The sequence below is a fragment of the Echinops telfairi genome, unplaced genomic scaffold (genome assembly GCF_000313985.2).
Source record: "Echinops telfairi isolate 266 unplaced genomic scaffold, ASM31398v2 ScPeMD7_60;HRSCAF=208, whole genome shotgun sequence".
Lineage (NCBI taxonomy): Eukaryota > Metazoa > Chordata > Mammalia > Afrosoricida > Tenrecidae > Echinops > Echinops telfairi.
In genome coordinates, this window is record NW_022103958.1 from 33,360,456 (window position 1) to 33,376,947 (window position 16,492).

The following is a 16,492-nucleotide window of genomic DNA, read 5'->3' on the forward strand; positions in this document are numbered from 1 at the left end:
AGTGCTTCTCTATCCTGCAGTGTTGATATAAATCAGAATCCACTCAATGACAAGGGTGTGGAATAGGTTGCTACTGCCTAGATATAGCATCAGGCTTAGTCCTTGCTAAGGACTAAGGACACTTTTAGATGGACATCAGTGCTCCCATCTGACAGCTAGAGTAGGGACATGAACCCAAGCACCTGACTAGGAAGATGTGCGAGGCAGCTGCAGCCTTCTGAGATGGCTTTTAGGAACGGTAATAAGTGACCTCCCCAGCAGCCAGCAAAGGCACCACTACAGAAACCAATGAGGCCCTGGCCCCCAGGCACGCCCTGAATCTGTGACTCCTGAGCTGGGGACAGCAAGACTCTGGGCCAGGCCGTCCCTGCTGAACCTCCCTAGGTACCTCTTCCTCCCCCCCCTACACCCCCACCCCCACCAAGGTCATCACTGTTAAAGCATCCCTGTTGACAAGCCTGGCTTGGCTTTGGAATGAGCTAGCTGTGGATCTGAGACACACACAAAGACACTCTCACGGACGTTCTGCTTTCTCTTCTGACACTGGGGCTATCAGGATAGCTACCTTCCAAAACTGCCATAAGGATCACATCCAACAGTGCACTGGGACACATACAATGGGACCTGGCACCTACCACGCACTCAGGTCACGGTGTCTGCTGTGATTACACTGACACTGCTGGGGAAAGTCTGCTTTACAATGGACAGTGAGGGAGGGAGCATGATGGTCTCACGGAGGGATAATGGGTCCTTGAGCCCTGGCTGACGTGGCCGTGGACACTTTGCACACAGCCCAAGCATCGTGGTCTGGTCGTCGGACCTTGAGCTGCTTTCCTTGCTAGAAGAACCCCAGAAAATCAAAAACTACTCACTAAGGCCCAGCCCCGAGCCTCCCAACTAGTGCTCAAAATCCACAAGCATGACCTTCGTGCTGGGCACTGGGGTGGGGGTGGGGGGAGACACGGGCCTGCTTTCCAGAAGTCCACAGTGCACCTGTGGGGAAAAGGCAGGAGCTGCCAATCACAGCAGACAGAAGGAAATGAACAAGAGTGCTTTCAGAACGCAGAGAGGGAGCAAGCATCCCCAGGGCTGTGAGGGAAAGCTCCGTGGAGAAGTGTTGGTATTGAACAGGGTCTTAAAAACTTAGAACCGATGGAGCACGGAATTCCAGGCTAGAGGCACAACATGAACAATGTCCAGGAGGAGAAAAAAATGGTGGGGCTTATTGAAGCAGCATGGTCTGGGGAGGCTGGAGGCCTGGGCCAGGAGAGGAACTGAGCAGGGGTCTGGCAATGAAGTTCCAATAAACCCAAGCTGTTATAAGTACCAGGGACAAATGGGCGGGGAGGGGTGGCTGCAATTTGAAGTAGGATCATCAAAGAAGGCTTCTTAAAGGTGACACATTTAAGAGGTAAGTAAGCTCCCCGTGTGACTCTCTGGTGAAAGAGTTTCCGGGCAGCCAGAATAGCAGCATCAAGGACCTAAGGTCATGGAGTGGGTGTCCGTCTGGTGACGCTTTAAGGGTCCCGTGTGGTGAGGCAGTGGGGTATGGTTGGGGATGAGTCCAGAGTTGTAAAAGGAAGCCTGCTCATGAGGAGCTAGCTGGCCATTAAAGGGTCTTTTGTTCGCATTCGGATAAAACGAAGAACAAGGTAGGGTTTTCGTAACAGAGCGACATGATCTGACTTACGTTTTAAATGGGTGACGCTGCCTGCCGTGTGGACAATCCACTGCAAGGGGCCTAGGGTGGGGCCAGGGAGACCAGCGAAGAAGCTGCTGCAGAAATCCAGGCAGCAGCCTGGGTGACTGGAAGCAGGGTTGTAAGCAGTGGGTGGTGCCCCTCAGTTTCTCCATGTAAAAATGCGCGTTTAGGATTCCCACCCTGCGAGCAGTCCAGCCCCTCAAAACACTCTTGGGGGCTGGAATGTCTGGAGCCTGGGGCCCGTGGGGCACCAGACTGGGGAACGTAGGGACGTCGGGGACCTGGGCAGCTCCCTGCGTATCCGGGCCCCTGGTACCCACGGGAAAGCCGAGACAGGTGTGCGCTCAAGAGCGCGAAACCCTGGGGCAGGAGGGCTTCTCCCGAGACTCCACAGGGCGGAGGGAAAAGGCAGCCGCTTCCTTGGCTCACCGGGGTGGACCCCGGGCCGCGGGCACCGTGCGCGCCCGGAATGCGGTAGCTGCGCTTGTGCAGGTGTGGGCGTGGGCGTGTGCGGGGAGCGCCGCGCCACCCCTTCCACGGACCCCACTGCCCTTTGTCTCCCTGGCCCCACTCCCAGCGGTCTGTCTGTCCTTCTCGCTCAGGATTCGCTCCGCCCCGCTCCGCCAGGGTCCCTCTGGCGGTCGCCTGGCGGCTCAGCCCGGGCCCAGGACTTCCGGGAGAAGAAAAATCATGAATGGAATGGATGCGGGGCTCGGCTCCCCCGCCCTCCCGCGCCGGGCAGCCTCGGGGCGGGGGCGGGGGGCGGCGCCGGCGAGGCTCCCCGCGCCCGGGGAGAGGGGGCCAGCCTAAGCCCAGGGCTCAAGGGTCTGCGGTCTGGGCCGACTCGGGACCCGGGCGCGGCGGAGGCTCCCGGTCCGCCGGCCCTGCGCCATTCCCGGGGAGCCGCGCGGGCCGCTGGGGAGCAGGGCGGGCCGGGGGCGGGTGGAGAACCGGGAATCGCGGGGCGGCTGAGCCCGGGATTCTGCAGCCGAAGCGCGCTCGGCCGAGCGAGCGGGCGAGGGAGCGCGCACGGAGCGCGGGACGGAGCGCCGGGCGGACGGACCGACGGCCGGCCGCCCCCGCACACGCAGACGCACAGAGCTCGGCGCGGCCCCCGTCACACACACAGACATTCGCGCAGACACACACAGGGACACACGCAGACACGCGCACACTCGGGCGCGCACATCCTCCCGCCAGCCTGCCGGCGCGACCGCCTGCTCCCGGGACCCGCTCGGACCGGTAAGCGCGGCGCCTCCGTCGGCGCCTTTGTGTGGGGAGCGGAAAATCGGAAGGCGTGGGGGCGGGAGGGGGGTCCCTACCAAAGGAGTCCCTGCCCGAGCAGCCCCGACACTGCGAGCCCCGCTTGCCCCGGGTGGAGGAGCTCGCGTCCGCCCCCGCCACGCCCCCAAGGGGCTCCCAGCGCCCCCAGAGGAGGGGAAGGGGACCCTCTGCTGGGGAGGGGGCCAGGCGCTGGGGAGTCCGAGAGGGCGGAAGCTACGACGCGGGTGCGCGGATCCAGAGAGAGCTCGGGATAGTGGTCCGGGTCTGAGCCTCTGCGGCCCAGGCCAGTGCGCGGTTTTGGGCTGCATGGCTTTTTTAGGTCTGGACCTCCCGGGAGGGAGATTGGTCACCATTTGCTAACCTGGTGTCTGTAAACCACAGCTCCCGCCTTCCTGTCTCCCCCGGACGCTGTGGCTTTAGCCACCCGCTTCCCATCCACCCCCTAGATAAGAGCCCAGCGCGTTCCCCTCCCCCAGTATGCTGCTTTTTCTGAAACGAAGCCAGCCTCTAGCAAAACCCCTAGATTGCTGGGGATGGGTCCGAATCGTGGGGGCTGTGTGCAGTGTGCCTTACAAGGAATCATCGTGTCCGAAGATCCTAACTCAGACGATGATTACCAGAGGAACCTGGAGAGCTCATTTAACCGCCTTATTTTGCACATGGGGAAACTGAGGCCCAAGGAGGTTCCCTTCACCAAAGGCCACCTGAGAGGTAGTGGCAGAGCCTGCACTAGTATCTAGGATCTGTCCGACTTTCGTGCTCATTCTCGGACACAACCAATACACAATTCGACCCAATCCCTACCAAAGTCCTGGAACCGAAAAACCACCCAAGTATTACTGGAAAAAATCTTGGTAATTCCCACCCAGCCCTCACTTGGAGTTGCAGATGCCATTCATTTGCTGCCTGACGATTAAAAATAAAATTGTAATTAAAAAATGTGCATTCAGCCTCAAAGAGAGCTAGCTCTCTTATACAAGTATTTGAGGTTCAGGATTTTGTTTTGGGGATCGAAATAGTCCCGGATAGAGTGTTTCCGTTCCAGATCTCCATCAGTGACCTTAGTTGGGCCATCAGTGACACAGAAGGGCTCATCCTTAGCCCCACTTAGACCTGACTTCACATCCTGACAGTCACTCTCCCTCCTCCTTAAGGGCCCAGGCCTGTTCGTGGAGCCTGCCCCCTCTAAAACAGCTCTGCCCTCCAGCCCCTCTCCTTGCTCCTTAGGGAGGTCCCCAAGTCCTTTATGCAGAGCCACCTCTTTCTCCAGGGTGTTTGTTGAGTATGGCCTCTTGGTATTTCTCAAAAACTTCTTGAGAAGCTTGAGCTCCCAAGTTCAGGTGGTATCCCAGGACAAGGTCCCTCAAGGGCAATGGGTGTCCCTTGAACTGAGCCCAGTGCCTGGCCTGAAGAGGGTGCCCCGGAGGTTTGTTGGAACAAGTGCGTGGAGGCTGGATGGTGAGTAGATGAGGTTAGTCACTTGGAGAGACTCCCTTGCCTAGCAAGAAGGGAGATGTTCAGCTTCTAGGGTATGAGGCTCTTGCCTCTAGAGTTTCCTGGAGTAGGGTGAACAGTCAGCCCAGCATGGGCCAGAAGCAGGGTGGCCAAATGGCATAACTCCAGGGACCCCATGCACATTGTAGCCAATGGACATGGCATTGTGCTCCAAGGTCTATTTGCATGGACCATAATGTATGGTGACTTTTCCCAAGAGTGAAGCGAAGGCTCCTCCTCACTGACTGTGTGATTTTAATAAAACATCGTAACCTCTCTGGGTCTTAGTTTTACTGCCTGAAAATAAGAGCACTGGGAGGGGAGGAAAGCCTTACAGAATGCCAAGCTCTCCCGGACTCCAGATATTCTGAATGCATGGATGCTGATGCACCTCTAAAACGATGTTCTTAAGACAATCCTTGTAGAGAATAGTCGTAGCTATGTAGAGAATCAACTGCCAGGGACCAAGTGTGGGGCCTGGGAAACCAGTGAAAAAGCTACTGCAGAAGCTGGTGGTAGCCGGACCCAGAGTGGTAAGAAGTGTGTGGTGCCCCTCACTTCTCCCATACAATATGCATGCTTAGGATTCCCACCCAGCAAGCAGCCCAGCCCCTCAAGACACTCTTAGTGGGCTGGAATGAGAGGAAGCTGGGTCCAGTGGGACACCAGACTGGAGGATCTGGCACTGTCAGGTACAACATGGGCAGCTCCTTGAGTAACTAAAGTGTATCTTTAACCTTAAGCTTTAAACCAAAAATAGCCCCTAACGTCATCTTAAAACCAACCAATAGTTTAGTGCTGCTAGTCAAGAATGTCTGTCTTGAGCATTATACTCTTTTAAGGTCTATATATAAGGGATCAAATTGACAACAGCAATTGGAAAGAGTAGGAACCTCAGGGGCTAGTGAGTGTTGAGGGGGGAGGAACAATTCGAGAAAGAAGAATGAGTGGTTATACATCCCCCCAAAAATGTAACCTGTGTCTGTGAACTGTTCATGTAGAAATTGTTGGACTGAGGTGCTTGGCTAAGTATATTTTCACCAACACAACTCTAAATACAAACAAACACACACACATAAGCATATTGAATCGGAAGGTTTTCGGGGTCCCTTTCAGCTCTGAGCTGTGTGTGGGACAGAGGGGAGGATGACCTTATTTATGTAACTGCATGGGCCCGGTTTTCCTCGGTAAGGGAGTACTTCCTGGCTTAAAGCGTTGTGAAGATGCGCTGAGACAATGTATGTCGGGAACTTACTCTGCCCAGTGCCGGGGCATACAAAAAGCTCAGAAACCCATAGCTGTTCAAATCAGTCTGTGCCTAGCTTTGGGGGGTGCACCCTCTACTACTTTCTTTAGTTCATCCAAGGGCATGATCTTTTAGGGCCTCCAAGCCCCTTTCCCTCAACAAGCCCCTTCCCCCGCTGACATTCCCTGGACTTTGAGCCCAGTGGTGGGAGACCTCCAGGAAAGCTTCTGGAGAATGTGGCATTGTAGTTCAGCAGTTCTTTGTACCTCGGGGAGAAAGAACTCAAAGCCCACTGCCGGGTTGTGGGGTTGGGGGTGTTGTCAACTCCCACTCACAGCACCCTAATACGACAGAGTACAACAGAATCGCATGTGACTGGGTAGCTTGGATTGTGTAGGACATGGCACGCAAAAAATTATAGGGGGAAAAGAAGAGTAAAGGTTCCTAGGGGGTCTAGTGAGGGAGGGAGAAGCCAAAGGGGAGCTGATATCAAGGAGTTCACGAAGAAAGGAAATGTTTTGAAACTGATTGTGGTAGCAATTATACAGTACTGTGATTGGATGATGTCATGTTATATCTCTAGGAGCTCCCAATAAAAGGGTTCAAAACAAAAGAGTAGACTGCTCCCTGGGTCTCCAAGGCGGTACATCTTTACAGAAACAGACTGCTTCATCTTTCTCCTGTGGAACAGCTGGTGGATTTGAGCTCTGACCTGTGCCACCATGGCCTTCCATGTGATAGGCTTTATAAATTCATCTTGATTTGGTGTCCACGCTTCTACTCCATCGCTGAAACTTAACCTTCGAAACACAGCCATGATACCAATAGGGTTACCACTCCCGTTTTACAGAAAGACGTTGAGACTCACAGTTCCATTTGTCTAAGGATACACATCTTAAAAATGTCAAAGCCAGAGATCTGGGTCAGCAGCTCAGATCATCTGCCTTCAGATTCTGAACTCTTTCCTCTGCATCATCTTGCCTGTCTTCTCCTGAGAGTTGGCTCAAAAGAGAAACAGATGACCCTGGGAAAGAGTAAAGAAGGAGGGATGTGCCCTTCTGAAAGATGGGATTGATGTTCTTGGAAAAGCCAAATAGCACTTGAGCTGGGTCTGAATGATTTGTACATTAGAATAGCAGAGACAAGCTATTTCAAGTAGTGGCAACAGCATGAGCAGAGAACAGGCAGTGGGGACTTCTAGGGCATGCCCAGAAACTGGCAAGCGGTTCTCCCAGCTGGAGCCAAAGGGATAAAAGAGGAGCCATGAGAAGGGAAGCTGAGTAGGAGGGGGAAGGCAGTTGCTTGGGGCACTGGGGGCCAAGTTGAAGAGTGGGTCTTTAGTTTTGAGTCTGGGAGAGAAGTGATCAAAAGTGGCCATTCGGGGAGCACACTCTGGCTGTCCCATGGAGAATAAATTGGAGGGGGAGAGCCTGATGGCAGGGAGCCCAGATTGAAAATGATAATGATAACCCAAGTCAGTGTTTCCCAAAGTGGGCGATACCACCCCCTGGGGGTCACTGGACGGATCCCGGGAGCCCGCTAGAGCAAATACCTACACTTTATCCCGACTGTTGAGCTGTGCTACAAATGTTAATTTCCAAGAAAGAGCTGAGTCTTCCCTGAAAAGAGGGCAGTAGTGCATTCATACTCTAGAATATCATGCATCAATAAAAAAACAACGAGGACTCTCTTAAACACTGCAAGACACAGACAAAGCCAGAGAACATGATGCTTAGCAAACTTAAGCAATCTTACAAAGATAAATATTTAATAGCACCATCATTATAAGAACAAGGAAACATGGTTGATGCACCCAAAGACAAAACTTTGATGACTCCGAGGAGGCGGGGGATGGGGGCAGGAAGAGGGAGAGGGAGGGGCGGGGTTTCGAGGAGGGAGGGAGGATGAGGGGGGAAGAAAGACCCACAGACGGGAGGGGTTGACCGAATATTGCTGTTGACTTCATTTCTTGAGATGGGCTGTGTAAATAGATACAGTGTGCTGCTTTAAAAACAAATTTTTTAAATCTCTCCAGATTCCTTATCCCTCAAACCTAAATATTATTCTGAGGGGCTTTAACAAAAAAAAGGAAAAGGAAAACGGAAATGAACTTGCAGTCTTTAGTGACAAACAAGTTCATCTCAAACAAAGGAAAGAAGGGGGGCGGGGGAGCAGATAGGCCAAATAAACTATGATCGAAACCCAAAACCAAATCCACTGGTATCCAGTCAATTCCCAGCAGCCCTGTGTAGGTTTCGGGGGCTGGACATCCCTCGGATCGGCTGGTGGGTTTGAACTTCCAACCTGACAGTTCAGTGGTCCAACACTTCACCAGGAGTCTAGGTGAGAGATAATGAAAGTGTGGACTGGGAGTAACTGTAAGAAGGCCGCAGGGTCGGAAAGATTGGTAACGGATTGGATGTGGGAGCTGGGAGAAGGGAGGACTGAGAGATAATTCGAGTGTTTTGAGTCTGAGTAGCTGAAGATGTCGTTCACAAAGAGAGCACGGAGCATGTTCGCAAGGAACATGGACTCTGGCCTACTGAGTGCTCTTCACTACCAAGAGCTACTTCATCCATTCATTCATCCGCTCCACAAACACATATGAATAAAGCCTGTTGCGGGCCACTCAGTTTCAACGCATGGCAGCCCAAGTGCGTCACAGTAGAATTGTGTAGGTGCTCACAGCTGTGACCGTGCCGCTCACCAGGAGCTCCATCGAAGGCACCTCGGGGTGGGTTCAAACCACCAAGCTGCTTTTGGTTAGTAGCCCAGTGCTTAAGTGTCAGTGCCACCCAGGGACTCTGCAGATGGGCATGGATGTCTGTTATGTGCCAGGCCATCCTAAACCCTGGGGAATATATTGCTGAAAGAGACTGGCTCGTTTTCCCACGCTCTACCAGAGGAGAGGAAATACAGTCTAAGCAAAGGTGCAATAGCTCAGGTGGTGGGAGAAACAAAGCAAGGGAAGGATGAGTGGAAGGTTGCTGGGGGGGTGGGGGGTGGGGGGGCGGTTTGCTTTTAAATAGAATTGCGAATACCTGAAAGCAGAGGTCAGGGAGCACTCCATGAAAAGACCTGAGGCGGCAGCACTAGGGAAAGTAGACCACCCGTCCAAAGGCCCTGGGCTAAGACTGCCGTGGTGTATTCGAGGAAAGGTAAGTGTGGGTGGAAGAGATGGGTAAGAGGAAAGAGGAGGATCGCCAGATCTTGTAGTTGCCTGGGAAATGGGGGCAGGGTGTGGGGAAGCCTTGCCATAAAGTGAACCCTGACTCCCAGCAGAGTGGACAGAGTAGAATGGCCCCCCAAGGGTTTCCAAGGCTGGAAGTCTTCATAGAGGCCGACTGCCAACTTTCTCCCCCAGGGTGAATGGTGGGTTCAAACCACCCACCTTTTGATTTGCAGTCGAATGCCTTAACCACTGGGCCACCAATTCCCCATTTGCTGGGCCTGAGGTTTCAGAAATGGATCCATGTTGATGAGTTCCAGCCTTGTAAGCCTCATGCCTAACAAACCCAACCTGACATTAGGAGCTCAATAAGTAGCTGTGGAATGAACACAAACCTCATCTCGTGGATTTATATAAGCCAATAAAGGAATACAGTGTCTTCCTTACCTCCACTCCCTGCCATCAAGTCAACCCGGACTTGGCGTGGCCTTACAGGGCAAGGTGGAACTGCCACTGTGTGTTTCTACGACTATAACTGTTTACAGGAGTAGAAAGAAAGCCCAGTCTTTCTCCCAAGGAGCGGCTGGTGGTTTCAAACTGCCGACCTTGCAGATCACAGCCCAATGTGTAATGACAATGCCACCAAGGCTCCATCTTCATTACCTACAAGTAGGTGGCTTTAACACACACATTTATTCTCGCACAGTTTAGGAGACTGGAAGTCCGAATTCAAGGCATCGTCTCTAGAGGAAGGCTCATCATTTAGGAAGACGGTCCTTGTTGCCTTGTCTCCCTTGTCTTTTAGGGACAATATTTCTTAGGAACCTCTATATGAAACTTTCCCTGAGTCTAGGAGGTTCTCAGCATGGAGACCCTGGCCCCTAAGGATGTACTCTGCTCTGGGCTTTTATTTCTTAGGGATCATCAAGTCCTTCCTCCTCTATTCCCTTTCTCTCCCCTTTTCTCTTTTGTAAGATAAAAGGTAATGCAGGACACACCCAAGAGAAACTCCCTTTGCATCAGATGCAGCCTGTGATCTGAGTAACGGAGTTGCACGCCACCCTAATCCTCTTACAACTGATTGGCTGATCATATCAGTTCATCTAATGGAGATGACTAAATTATTGCACAACTGCTAGATGACATCATTACATAACAGCCACACCACTGTGAATCACAACCTAGCCAAGTTGACACACCTTTTTTGTGGATACAAACGATCCATAACTATAATAGGGTATCGCAAGGGCAGAGTAAGCTGTACTATGTTCACAGTGACAACACTTAGATTATTTGATGTCTATGCTGTTATTCAAGTCTGAAAATATGGCCCAGTCTGCATGTTTTATTCAGTATTACTTGATATTATAAATATGACTGCTGGCTGTGGTTTAATAGCATAGATACCTGAAAGGACTACAATATAATTAAAATGGTAACAATTTTGATCTTCCCTCATCCCCCTCTGGTGCAAATATACTTCCTTCCGGCTTCTCTTCAGATTTTCTTTTGTGGGACTCCGATGTCCTCTGCCAGTTTCCTTGGGGAGATTTTAAAGAACTTGTTAACAGTGGAAAGGTCCTTGTTTCTCAGCCAAGGAGTTCTCTTCTCCTGTCAGTGGACAGATTCCCAGAAAGACAGAGGGGCTGTGATTATTTGTGGAAGTATAAGTTCTTCAGGCACCTAATTAATTGTTTAAATGGATCTACAAGTGGGAATGAAAAAGCCCCGAAGGTCACTAACCATGTGAAGGCTTTGTCTGCATTAAAGTGGTCACCGGGCATTGTGAACCTTTCAAAGTGCATGACACCTGACCCCAAATAATGTAACTAGCTCACCAGTGTGTTAACCAATGTCCCTTCCAGTGTGGGCAGCACAGTTGTCTATGTATGGTACCTGGCTCCAGTCCTGGTCTTACTCATGGCTGAGTGACCAGGGGCGGGGCTCTTTTCCCTCTCTGGCACTCTGTTTTCCCATAGGTGGGAGGTGAGTTCGGTTTCTGGAGCCGGTGGGCCCATGGAATAGGCTTCCCCGAAGGCAGAGACAGACGACCTGAGGGCGTGGCCCGGTGTCACGTGGCTGATGTGATAGATGAGATCAGCAGATGGTCCTGCCACAGGAGCTGGTGATTGTTGTCAGGAGAGGAAGCCAGACAGGCTGGCCCTGTCTGACTCAATGAGGGCACGGCTTCATGTGTGGTCTCCGTCACCTTAGAATCGTCGATTCCATACACACACATACACACCTGCACCCGCAAGTCCAAACTCTTCTGAACCTGCAGATCTGTCACCTCTAGAAAAGGGAAACCCAGGTCATGCCAAGACCCAATCTAAGAAGAATCTCTGAACAGGGTCACCACCAAATAGCTCTTTCTTGTCTTAGGCTAGAGTGGTAGTGCAGCAAATAAGACGGCTTCAGCGGCTTCTCCATCTCTTCTCATCTAGGCAGTTGGCCACCAAATCTGGCAAAACTCAGAAATCCCCAGACTCGTGCACTGGAGTGATCCTTCCCACCGAGCTGTAGCCCGTGGAACAGAAGCTGTGCACCCTGTGTCTCCCGTGACACGTTCAGATTTCCAGGCCTGGGTGCAGAATATGGTAGGCGAGTTGGAAAGAAGGATCTTTGAGTTAGATGGGTGCAATGGGGGAGGTTCCCACCTCTTGCTGCTTGGTAGAGAGCCAGCATCTTGATGGGAAACCCTAACTTCCAGCCCAAGGACAGGCTGAAATGCGCGGAGCCCACTCTGGTGACTGTGATGGCAAAATAAGCAGACCCTAAACTTGCCCTTCCTTGTTCTGGTGTGGGGTGGCTTAAGGTGACTAGAGAAGTACCAAGTCGCAGCAGGTGTTTCTGAAGAGTTGGCATAAAATGCCCCATCTCTCTGGAAGTCACGTGGGAAAGGTGATGGGCTTCAGGAGCAGGGAGCATGTCAGCAGTGTGTGGGCATCTGGACTCCATGGCTTAGGTGAGCGGAGGACCGATTACATGCATATTTCATCATATACGTGGACCTAAGGTTCTGCCCTTTAAAGAGAAACTAGTGGTACCGGTAAAACACCGTCAGGCCACAGAACAAATGTGAAAGGCTAACCGTGGCTTCGTGTGTTTTTTTCTAGAGATGGTTGGTTTTTTTAAGACTTGAACTCGGGCCACAACAGTCGTGTCACCTGCCTTTTTCATTGAACATTTGTGCGTAACTTCTGTGCTGTCTGAGGCCATCCTTGACAGCCTTGCCATAATTAATTTAGCTTTTCTTGATTGCCGGACAGTCATCAGGAAACCTCTCCAAGCAGGCAGCTTTCCCGTCTCAGATTCCCAAGGCTTCTATTTGAAGCCGCCTCCAGAGGGTGTCATGAAATCCAGGGGGGGTTTCGTGCCAGGGGGGCAGAGGAAGAAACGTGCTGTCTGTGGTACGGCCTGCAGACTGGCTTCATAGATGCCAGTGATGGGACCGTGGGTCCTGGGGTAGCACGAGAGCAGAGAACCGGAGCAGACACCAAGGAGAGAAGGGAAACCGTGGGGCCAGGAGGCCGTGGTCATGGTGTAGAAGATGGGTGTGGCGCCCTGAGGCCGCCTGTGAGTCTGTCCGGGGTTTTATTAGAGGTGTTTTCGTTGTTGTTTTTCTCTCTCCCACAAAAAGACGCTTGAGGGACCAGTATTAAAAAGATACTTGAGCCACGTCTTGTGAGTGGAGAGTCCAGGAAGGAGCCATTAATTTTTTTTAAAAGTCAATTTCGTGTGGGTTCTGCATGGCCTCGTCTGGAGCTGATACAGAGAAGGGAAGAGGGAGAGGAATACAAATGAGTACAACCTGCAGTTCTGAAGAATGATTGTGACTTAGAAGCATCGTGGGTGGGAAGGAAAGAAGGTCCACAGGAGAGATCTTAGTGGGTGAGATTCATTCCAGCCTGCAAGCGGAGACTGTGCCGAGCATCGCCGCGCTGGGCGACAGGTAAACAAAGACAGCCACCAGGATCCTGTCTGTAGGGACTCTGTCTAATGGTGGCACCAGGGACACAAGCAGGGGGCCCTGCTGACGCATGCTGCGATAATGAAAGGCACCACAGGCTCCCAAGAGAACAAGCAAATCCGTCTTAGAAGAAGTACAGCCAGCATACTCCTTAGCGGCAAAGAAGGGTGAGACTTCATCGCACGTACTTTGGACACGTGGTCAGGAGAGACCAGCCCCTGGAGAAGACCCCCCTGCTTGGTAAAGTGGAGGGGCAGTGGAAGAGGAAGACCCTATACAAGATGGGCTACAACAGTGTGCTCAAAACAGTAAGAAGATTGGTGAGGGTGGCGCAGGCCCAGCCAGTGTTTCATTCTGTTATGCAGAGGGTCGCTGTGAGTCGGCACCGACTCCACACCTAGCAATGGTCACAACAACTCCATCATGCAAAGAACCAGCCTCTACTGAAGGAGTGGAAACAGTTTACTGCGAGGTTTATATTTCAAACCACGCAGAAGCTCCACCCATGGGAGAAAGATCTAGCAATATGCTTCCATAAAGATTACAGCCAAGCAAACCCAATCAGGAAATTGTACTCGGCCCATGCAGGATCTCTGTGAGTCTAATCAGACACACCTTAGAACCACCATCTCTACTGAGTGACCCCCCTGCACCGACCTATCACTTCACAGTTTGGTAAAGACGGTGTACCGTTCTTGGTTAAGAGGTCAGCAAACAAACTCAGGGAGGATAGGTAACTTGCCAAGAACACACAGCAAAGAAATGGCAGACCAGAATCCAGCCCTCGGGAGACACTGGGCTGTGCTGCAAAGGACTACGGGAACATAGAAGAGATTGAAGGAAGGCATCCTGAAGGAAGGGATAGGTGAGCGTTTTAGTGGTAGTCTGCATGTGTTCTCCTTCAGCTCATGATTTAGGGGCACGGCTTTCTGTAACTCTGCGGCCAGTAGGGAGTCCCACCTCACTGAGACTCCATTTCATCATGCTGAGCCAGCAGAGGGGGGACAAGGTGGTAGGGGTTTCCTCTTCCCTCCAACATCCGCTGCTTCTGACTCACCTAGCTGACTGACCCCCAACCCTTGTGGTGTCTGGGGTGCCTTACCTGTACCTCCTAGGCCTTGGCAGCCTCACCTCAATGTGTTAGTGTTGACCAAATAACAAGGTCCAAGAGTGGCAATGACGTGGACACAGTCTCCCTCTGCGTCCCGTCCCTGCCCGGTGAAGCCTGGACCAGGGCGGTTCCCTCTACCACCAGAGCCCGGTTCTTCCCAAAGCAGAGAGGAAGACAGTTCTCCCCGCTCGTGACAGGGTGGCTTAGGATCTATTTTGCATATTTATTTTAAACCCACTTTGTCTCTAAAATAATCTTGAAACAAGAACTGGCTAGATACTGGGTTCTGTTTCTTTAGAGTGTCTGGCTCTGTGCTGGGCCCTTGGGGATCTGCGGATCTCTAAGACCCAGCCCCTGCACTCCGCGAGCATCAGGGCAGGACGGCAGCATCAGGGCAGGACGGCAGCATGTGCAACCGATTTCGATGGAGGCCGTCCCATAGACTGACTGGCACGTGGGGGAGTCTGGGAAGTTGTTCAGAAGAGTAGCAGTGCTGCTCAGCAGGAACCGACCTGGTCTTGGGGGAGAACATCTTTCTTTGCTGTGAAGTCAGCCCTAGCCTCACCCCCTACATATTTGCCAGTAGCACCTTTCAGACATTGTGCCAACTAAAAATGCCCCACACGTGTTTAGGGCATGTTGTACTACCAGTAAAAGGTGCAGATCCGAAGCGTGGCTCACCAATTTTGACCATCCGGTGATGGCACGGTGGTGAAGAGTCCATCACCAGCTGCCCATCAGGAGAACGTTGTTGGATTGCTTCTGCCCGGAGACAGCCCGGACAGCTCGAGGCCCCATGCAGCAGCTCAGCGTGGCCCTTGGGGTTGAAATTGACCCAACGGCCATGGGTTTTGTTTATTGCTTTGGAAATGAGCTTGGGCAGTTGCCATCAAAACCAAACATTCAGGACATTTCTCATTGCCCTTGAATATGCCTCCTCTCCCCATCGCCCTGAACGTGTGTCCTCTCGCCTTTCCTGTCCAGATCCACCTCCCCAAGGCAACGGTGGTTCCATTTTCAATCCTAGCAGGTGAGTTGGGTCTGTTCTTGAGCTTCAAGCTATAAATGGTTTTGTACAGGATGTAGTTGTTTGGGTCAGATGAGCCCTGTTCTCCATAGGGGAATCCTGCCTGTGAACTGCAGGCAGCAGAGCAGAGGGCTGGGTTTCTCCCCTGCACGGCGGCTGGCTGGATTGGAACCACCAACCTTTAGATTAGTACCTGAGCATATACCCTTCACATCTCCAGAGCCCTGGTTCTCCCTCCAGACAGCCCTGATTGGCGTTTAACACGTTTCTGCCGCCACCCCCTGCACTGGAAGCTCATAGAGAGCATTAGCTGGGTCTTAGTCATCTGTGTATGCCCTCCCCACCCCCACCCCGACCCAGCACAGAGCCCAGGACTCACGAAATGTGGATAAGCTTATGCCAGATGGGTCTCCAAATGACTTCAGAAACAAATGAGGTTTAAAATAAGTGTGCAAATAGATTGCAAACCATCCTCCGAAGGGGATGAGAGAAATGCAAATGCAGTCCAAAAGCCACAGGCCCTGGTGACGGGTGGCATGTGTAGGGTACACACGCCCTACACTCTGTGACACAGAAGCCTCTAGCCCTTACATTATGGCCAGTGGCATCAGTGAGTCCTGCGAGCTCAGGGAGCCTTGGGGGATGGGGCGTCAGAACCAATCGGAGGCGGCTGGCTGGAGGAGGTGAGTTTGAAGAGTTTTCAGAATTGAATCCGAGCCAGGGAGTTTCCTAGTCTGGGCAATAATTCAGAGAGAACTTTAAAGTGTGGTGCAAGGTAGCCAGGCCCATCCCCAGGCTTATCCGTCCTCTCGGACCCTGACACGGCTCTCCTGCAGCTGCCCTGGCTTCCTCCTTCCTTCCCACTCGTTTCTGTTTGTGCCACCGAGTCCCGACTGCCCATCTACCTTGGGGTCCTGAGTGTTCAGAGGTAGGTGAATGCCCATTGCTCTCCCTTTGGGCCTGCCTTCTCTGCACTGGGCTCCCTGCCAGTGGGGACATAGAAGGAGACCTGTCTCTGCCCCTTCTCATCCTCGACCACTCACAAAGTCCAATGTTATCCATAGAGATACACACACACACACACACACACCTGTGGGAATTGGTGCTGCCCATTGCCAGGTTCCAAGATGGAAATGCTGGGAGAGTCAGCTAGAGAGACTCTAGTGTGCCTTAGACTCATATGGGGTCCGGGGGGGCTTCCAGGAGGAGGCAAGGGCCCCTGCATGGGAGGGAGGGGCAGCAGGGAGCAGGGACCCCTGCCCAGACAGGAAGAGCAGGGGTAGACGGAGGCTGAAAGGAAGAGGTGGGGAGGGCTAGTGGGGGGCAGTTTTCATGGTGGAGAATCCCGAGCAGTCAGCCCTTCCCAGGAGCTCTGGGTCTGACTCGGGGGCCCGGAAAGAGCCCAGAACTCTCTCGAAGGAAGAAGGGTCAGTTCTGCTGGGGAGGCCCCTCTCATCCTTGGCTACTCTTTCCTGTTGTTCGCATTAGC

At 52.5% G+C, this 16,492-nt stretch overlaps 1 protein-coding gene across 1 annotated transcript in view; it reads left to right on the forward strand.

Annotated features, from left to right (window-relative positions):
* The first annotated feature begins 2,405 nt into the window (after window positions 1-2,405).
* The window catches only part of PTPN5 (protein tyrosine phosphatase non-receptor type 5), a 70,260-nt gene continuing 56,173 nt past the window's right edge, over window positions 2,406-16,492 (forward strand). Inside the window, exon 1 of the mRNA XM_045291140.1 lies at window positions 2,406-2,944. Coding sequence (XP_045147075.1) covers window positions 2,406-2,944 — 539 coding nt within the window. The remainder of the gene's footprint in view (window positions 2,945-16,492) is intronic.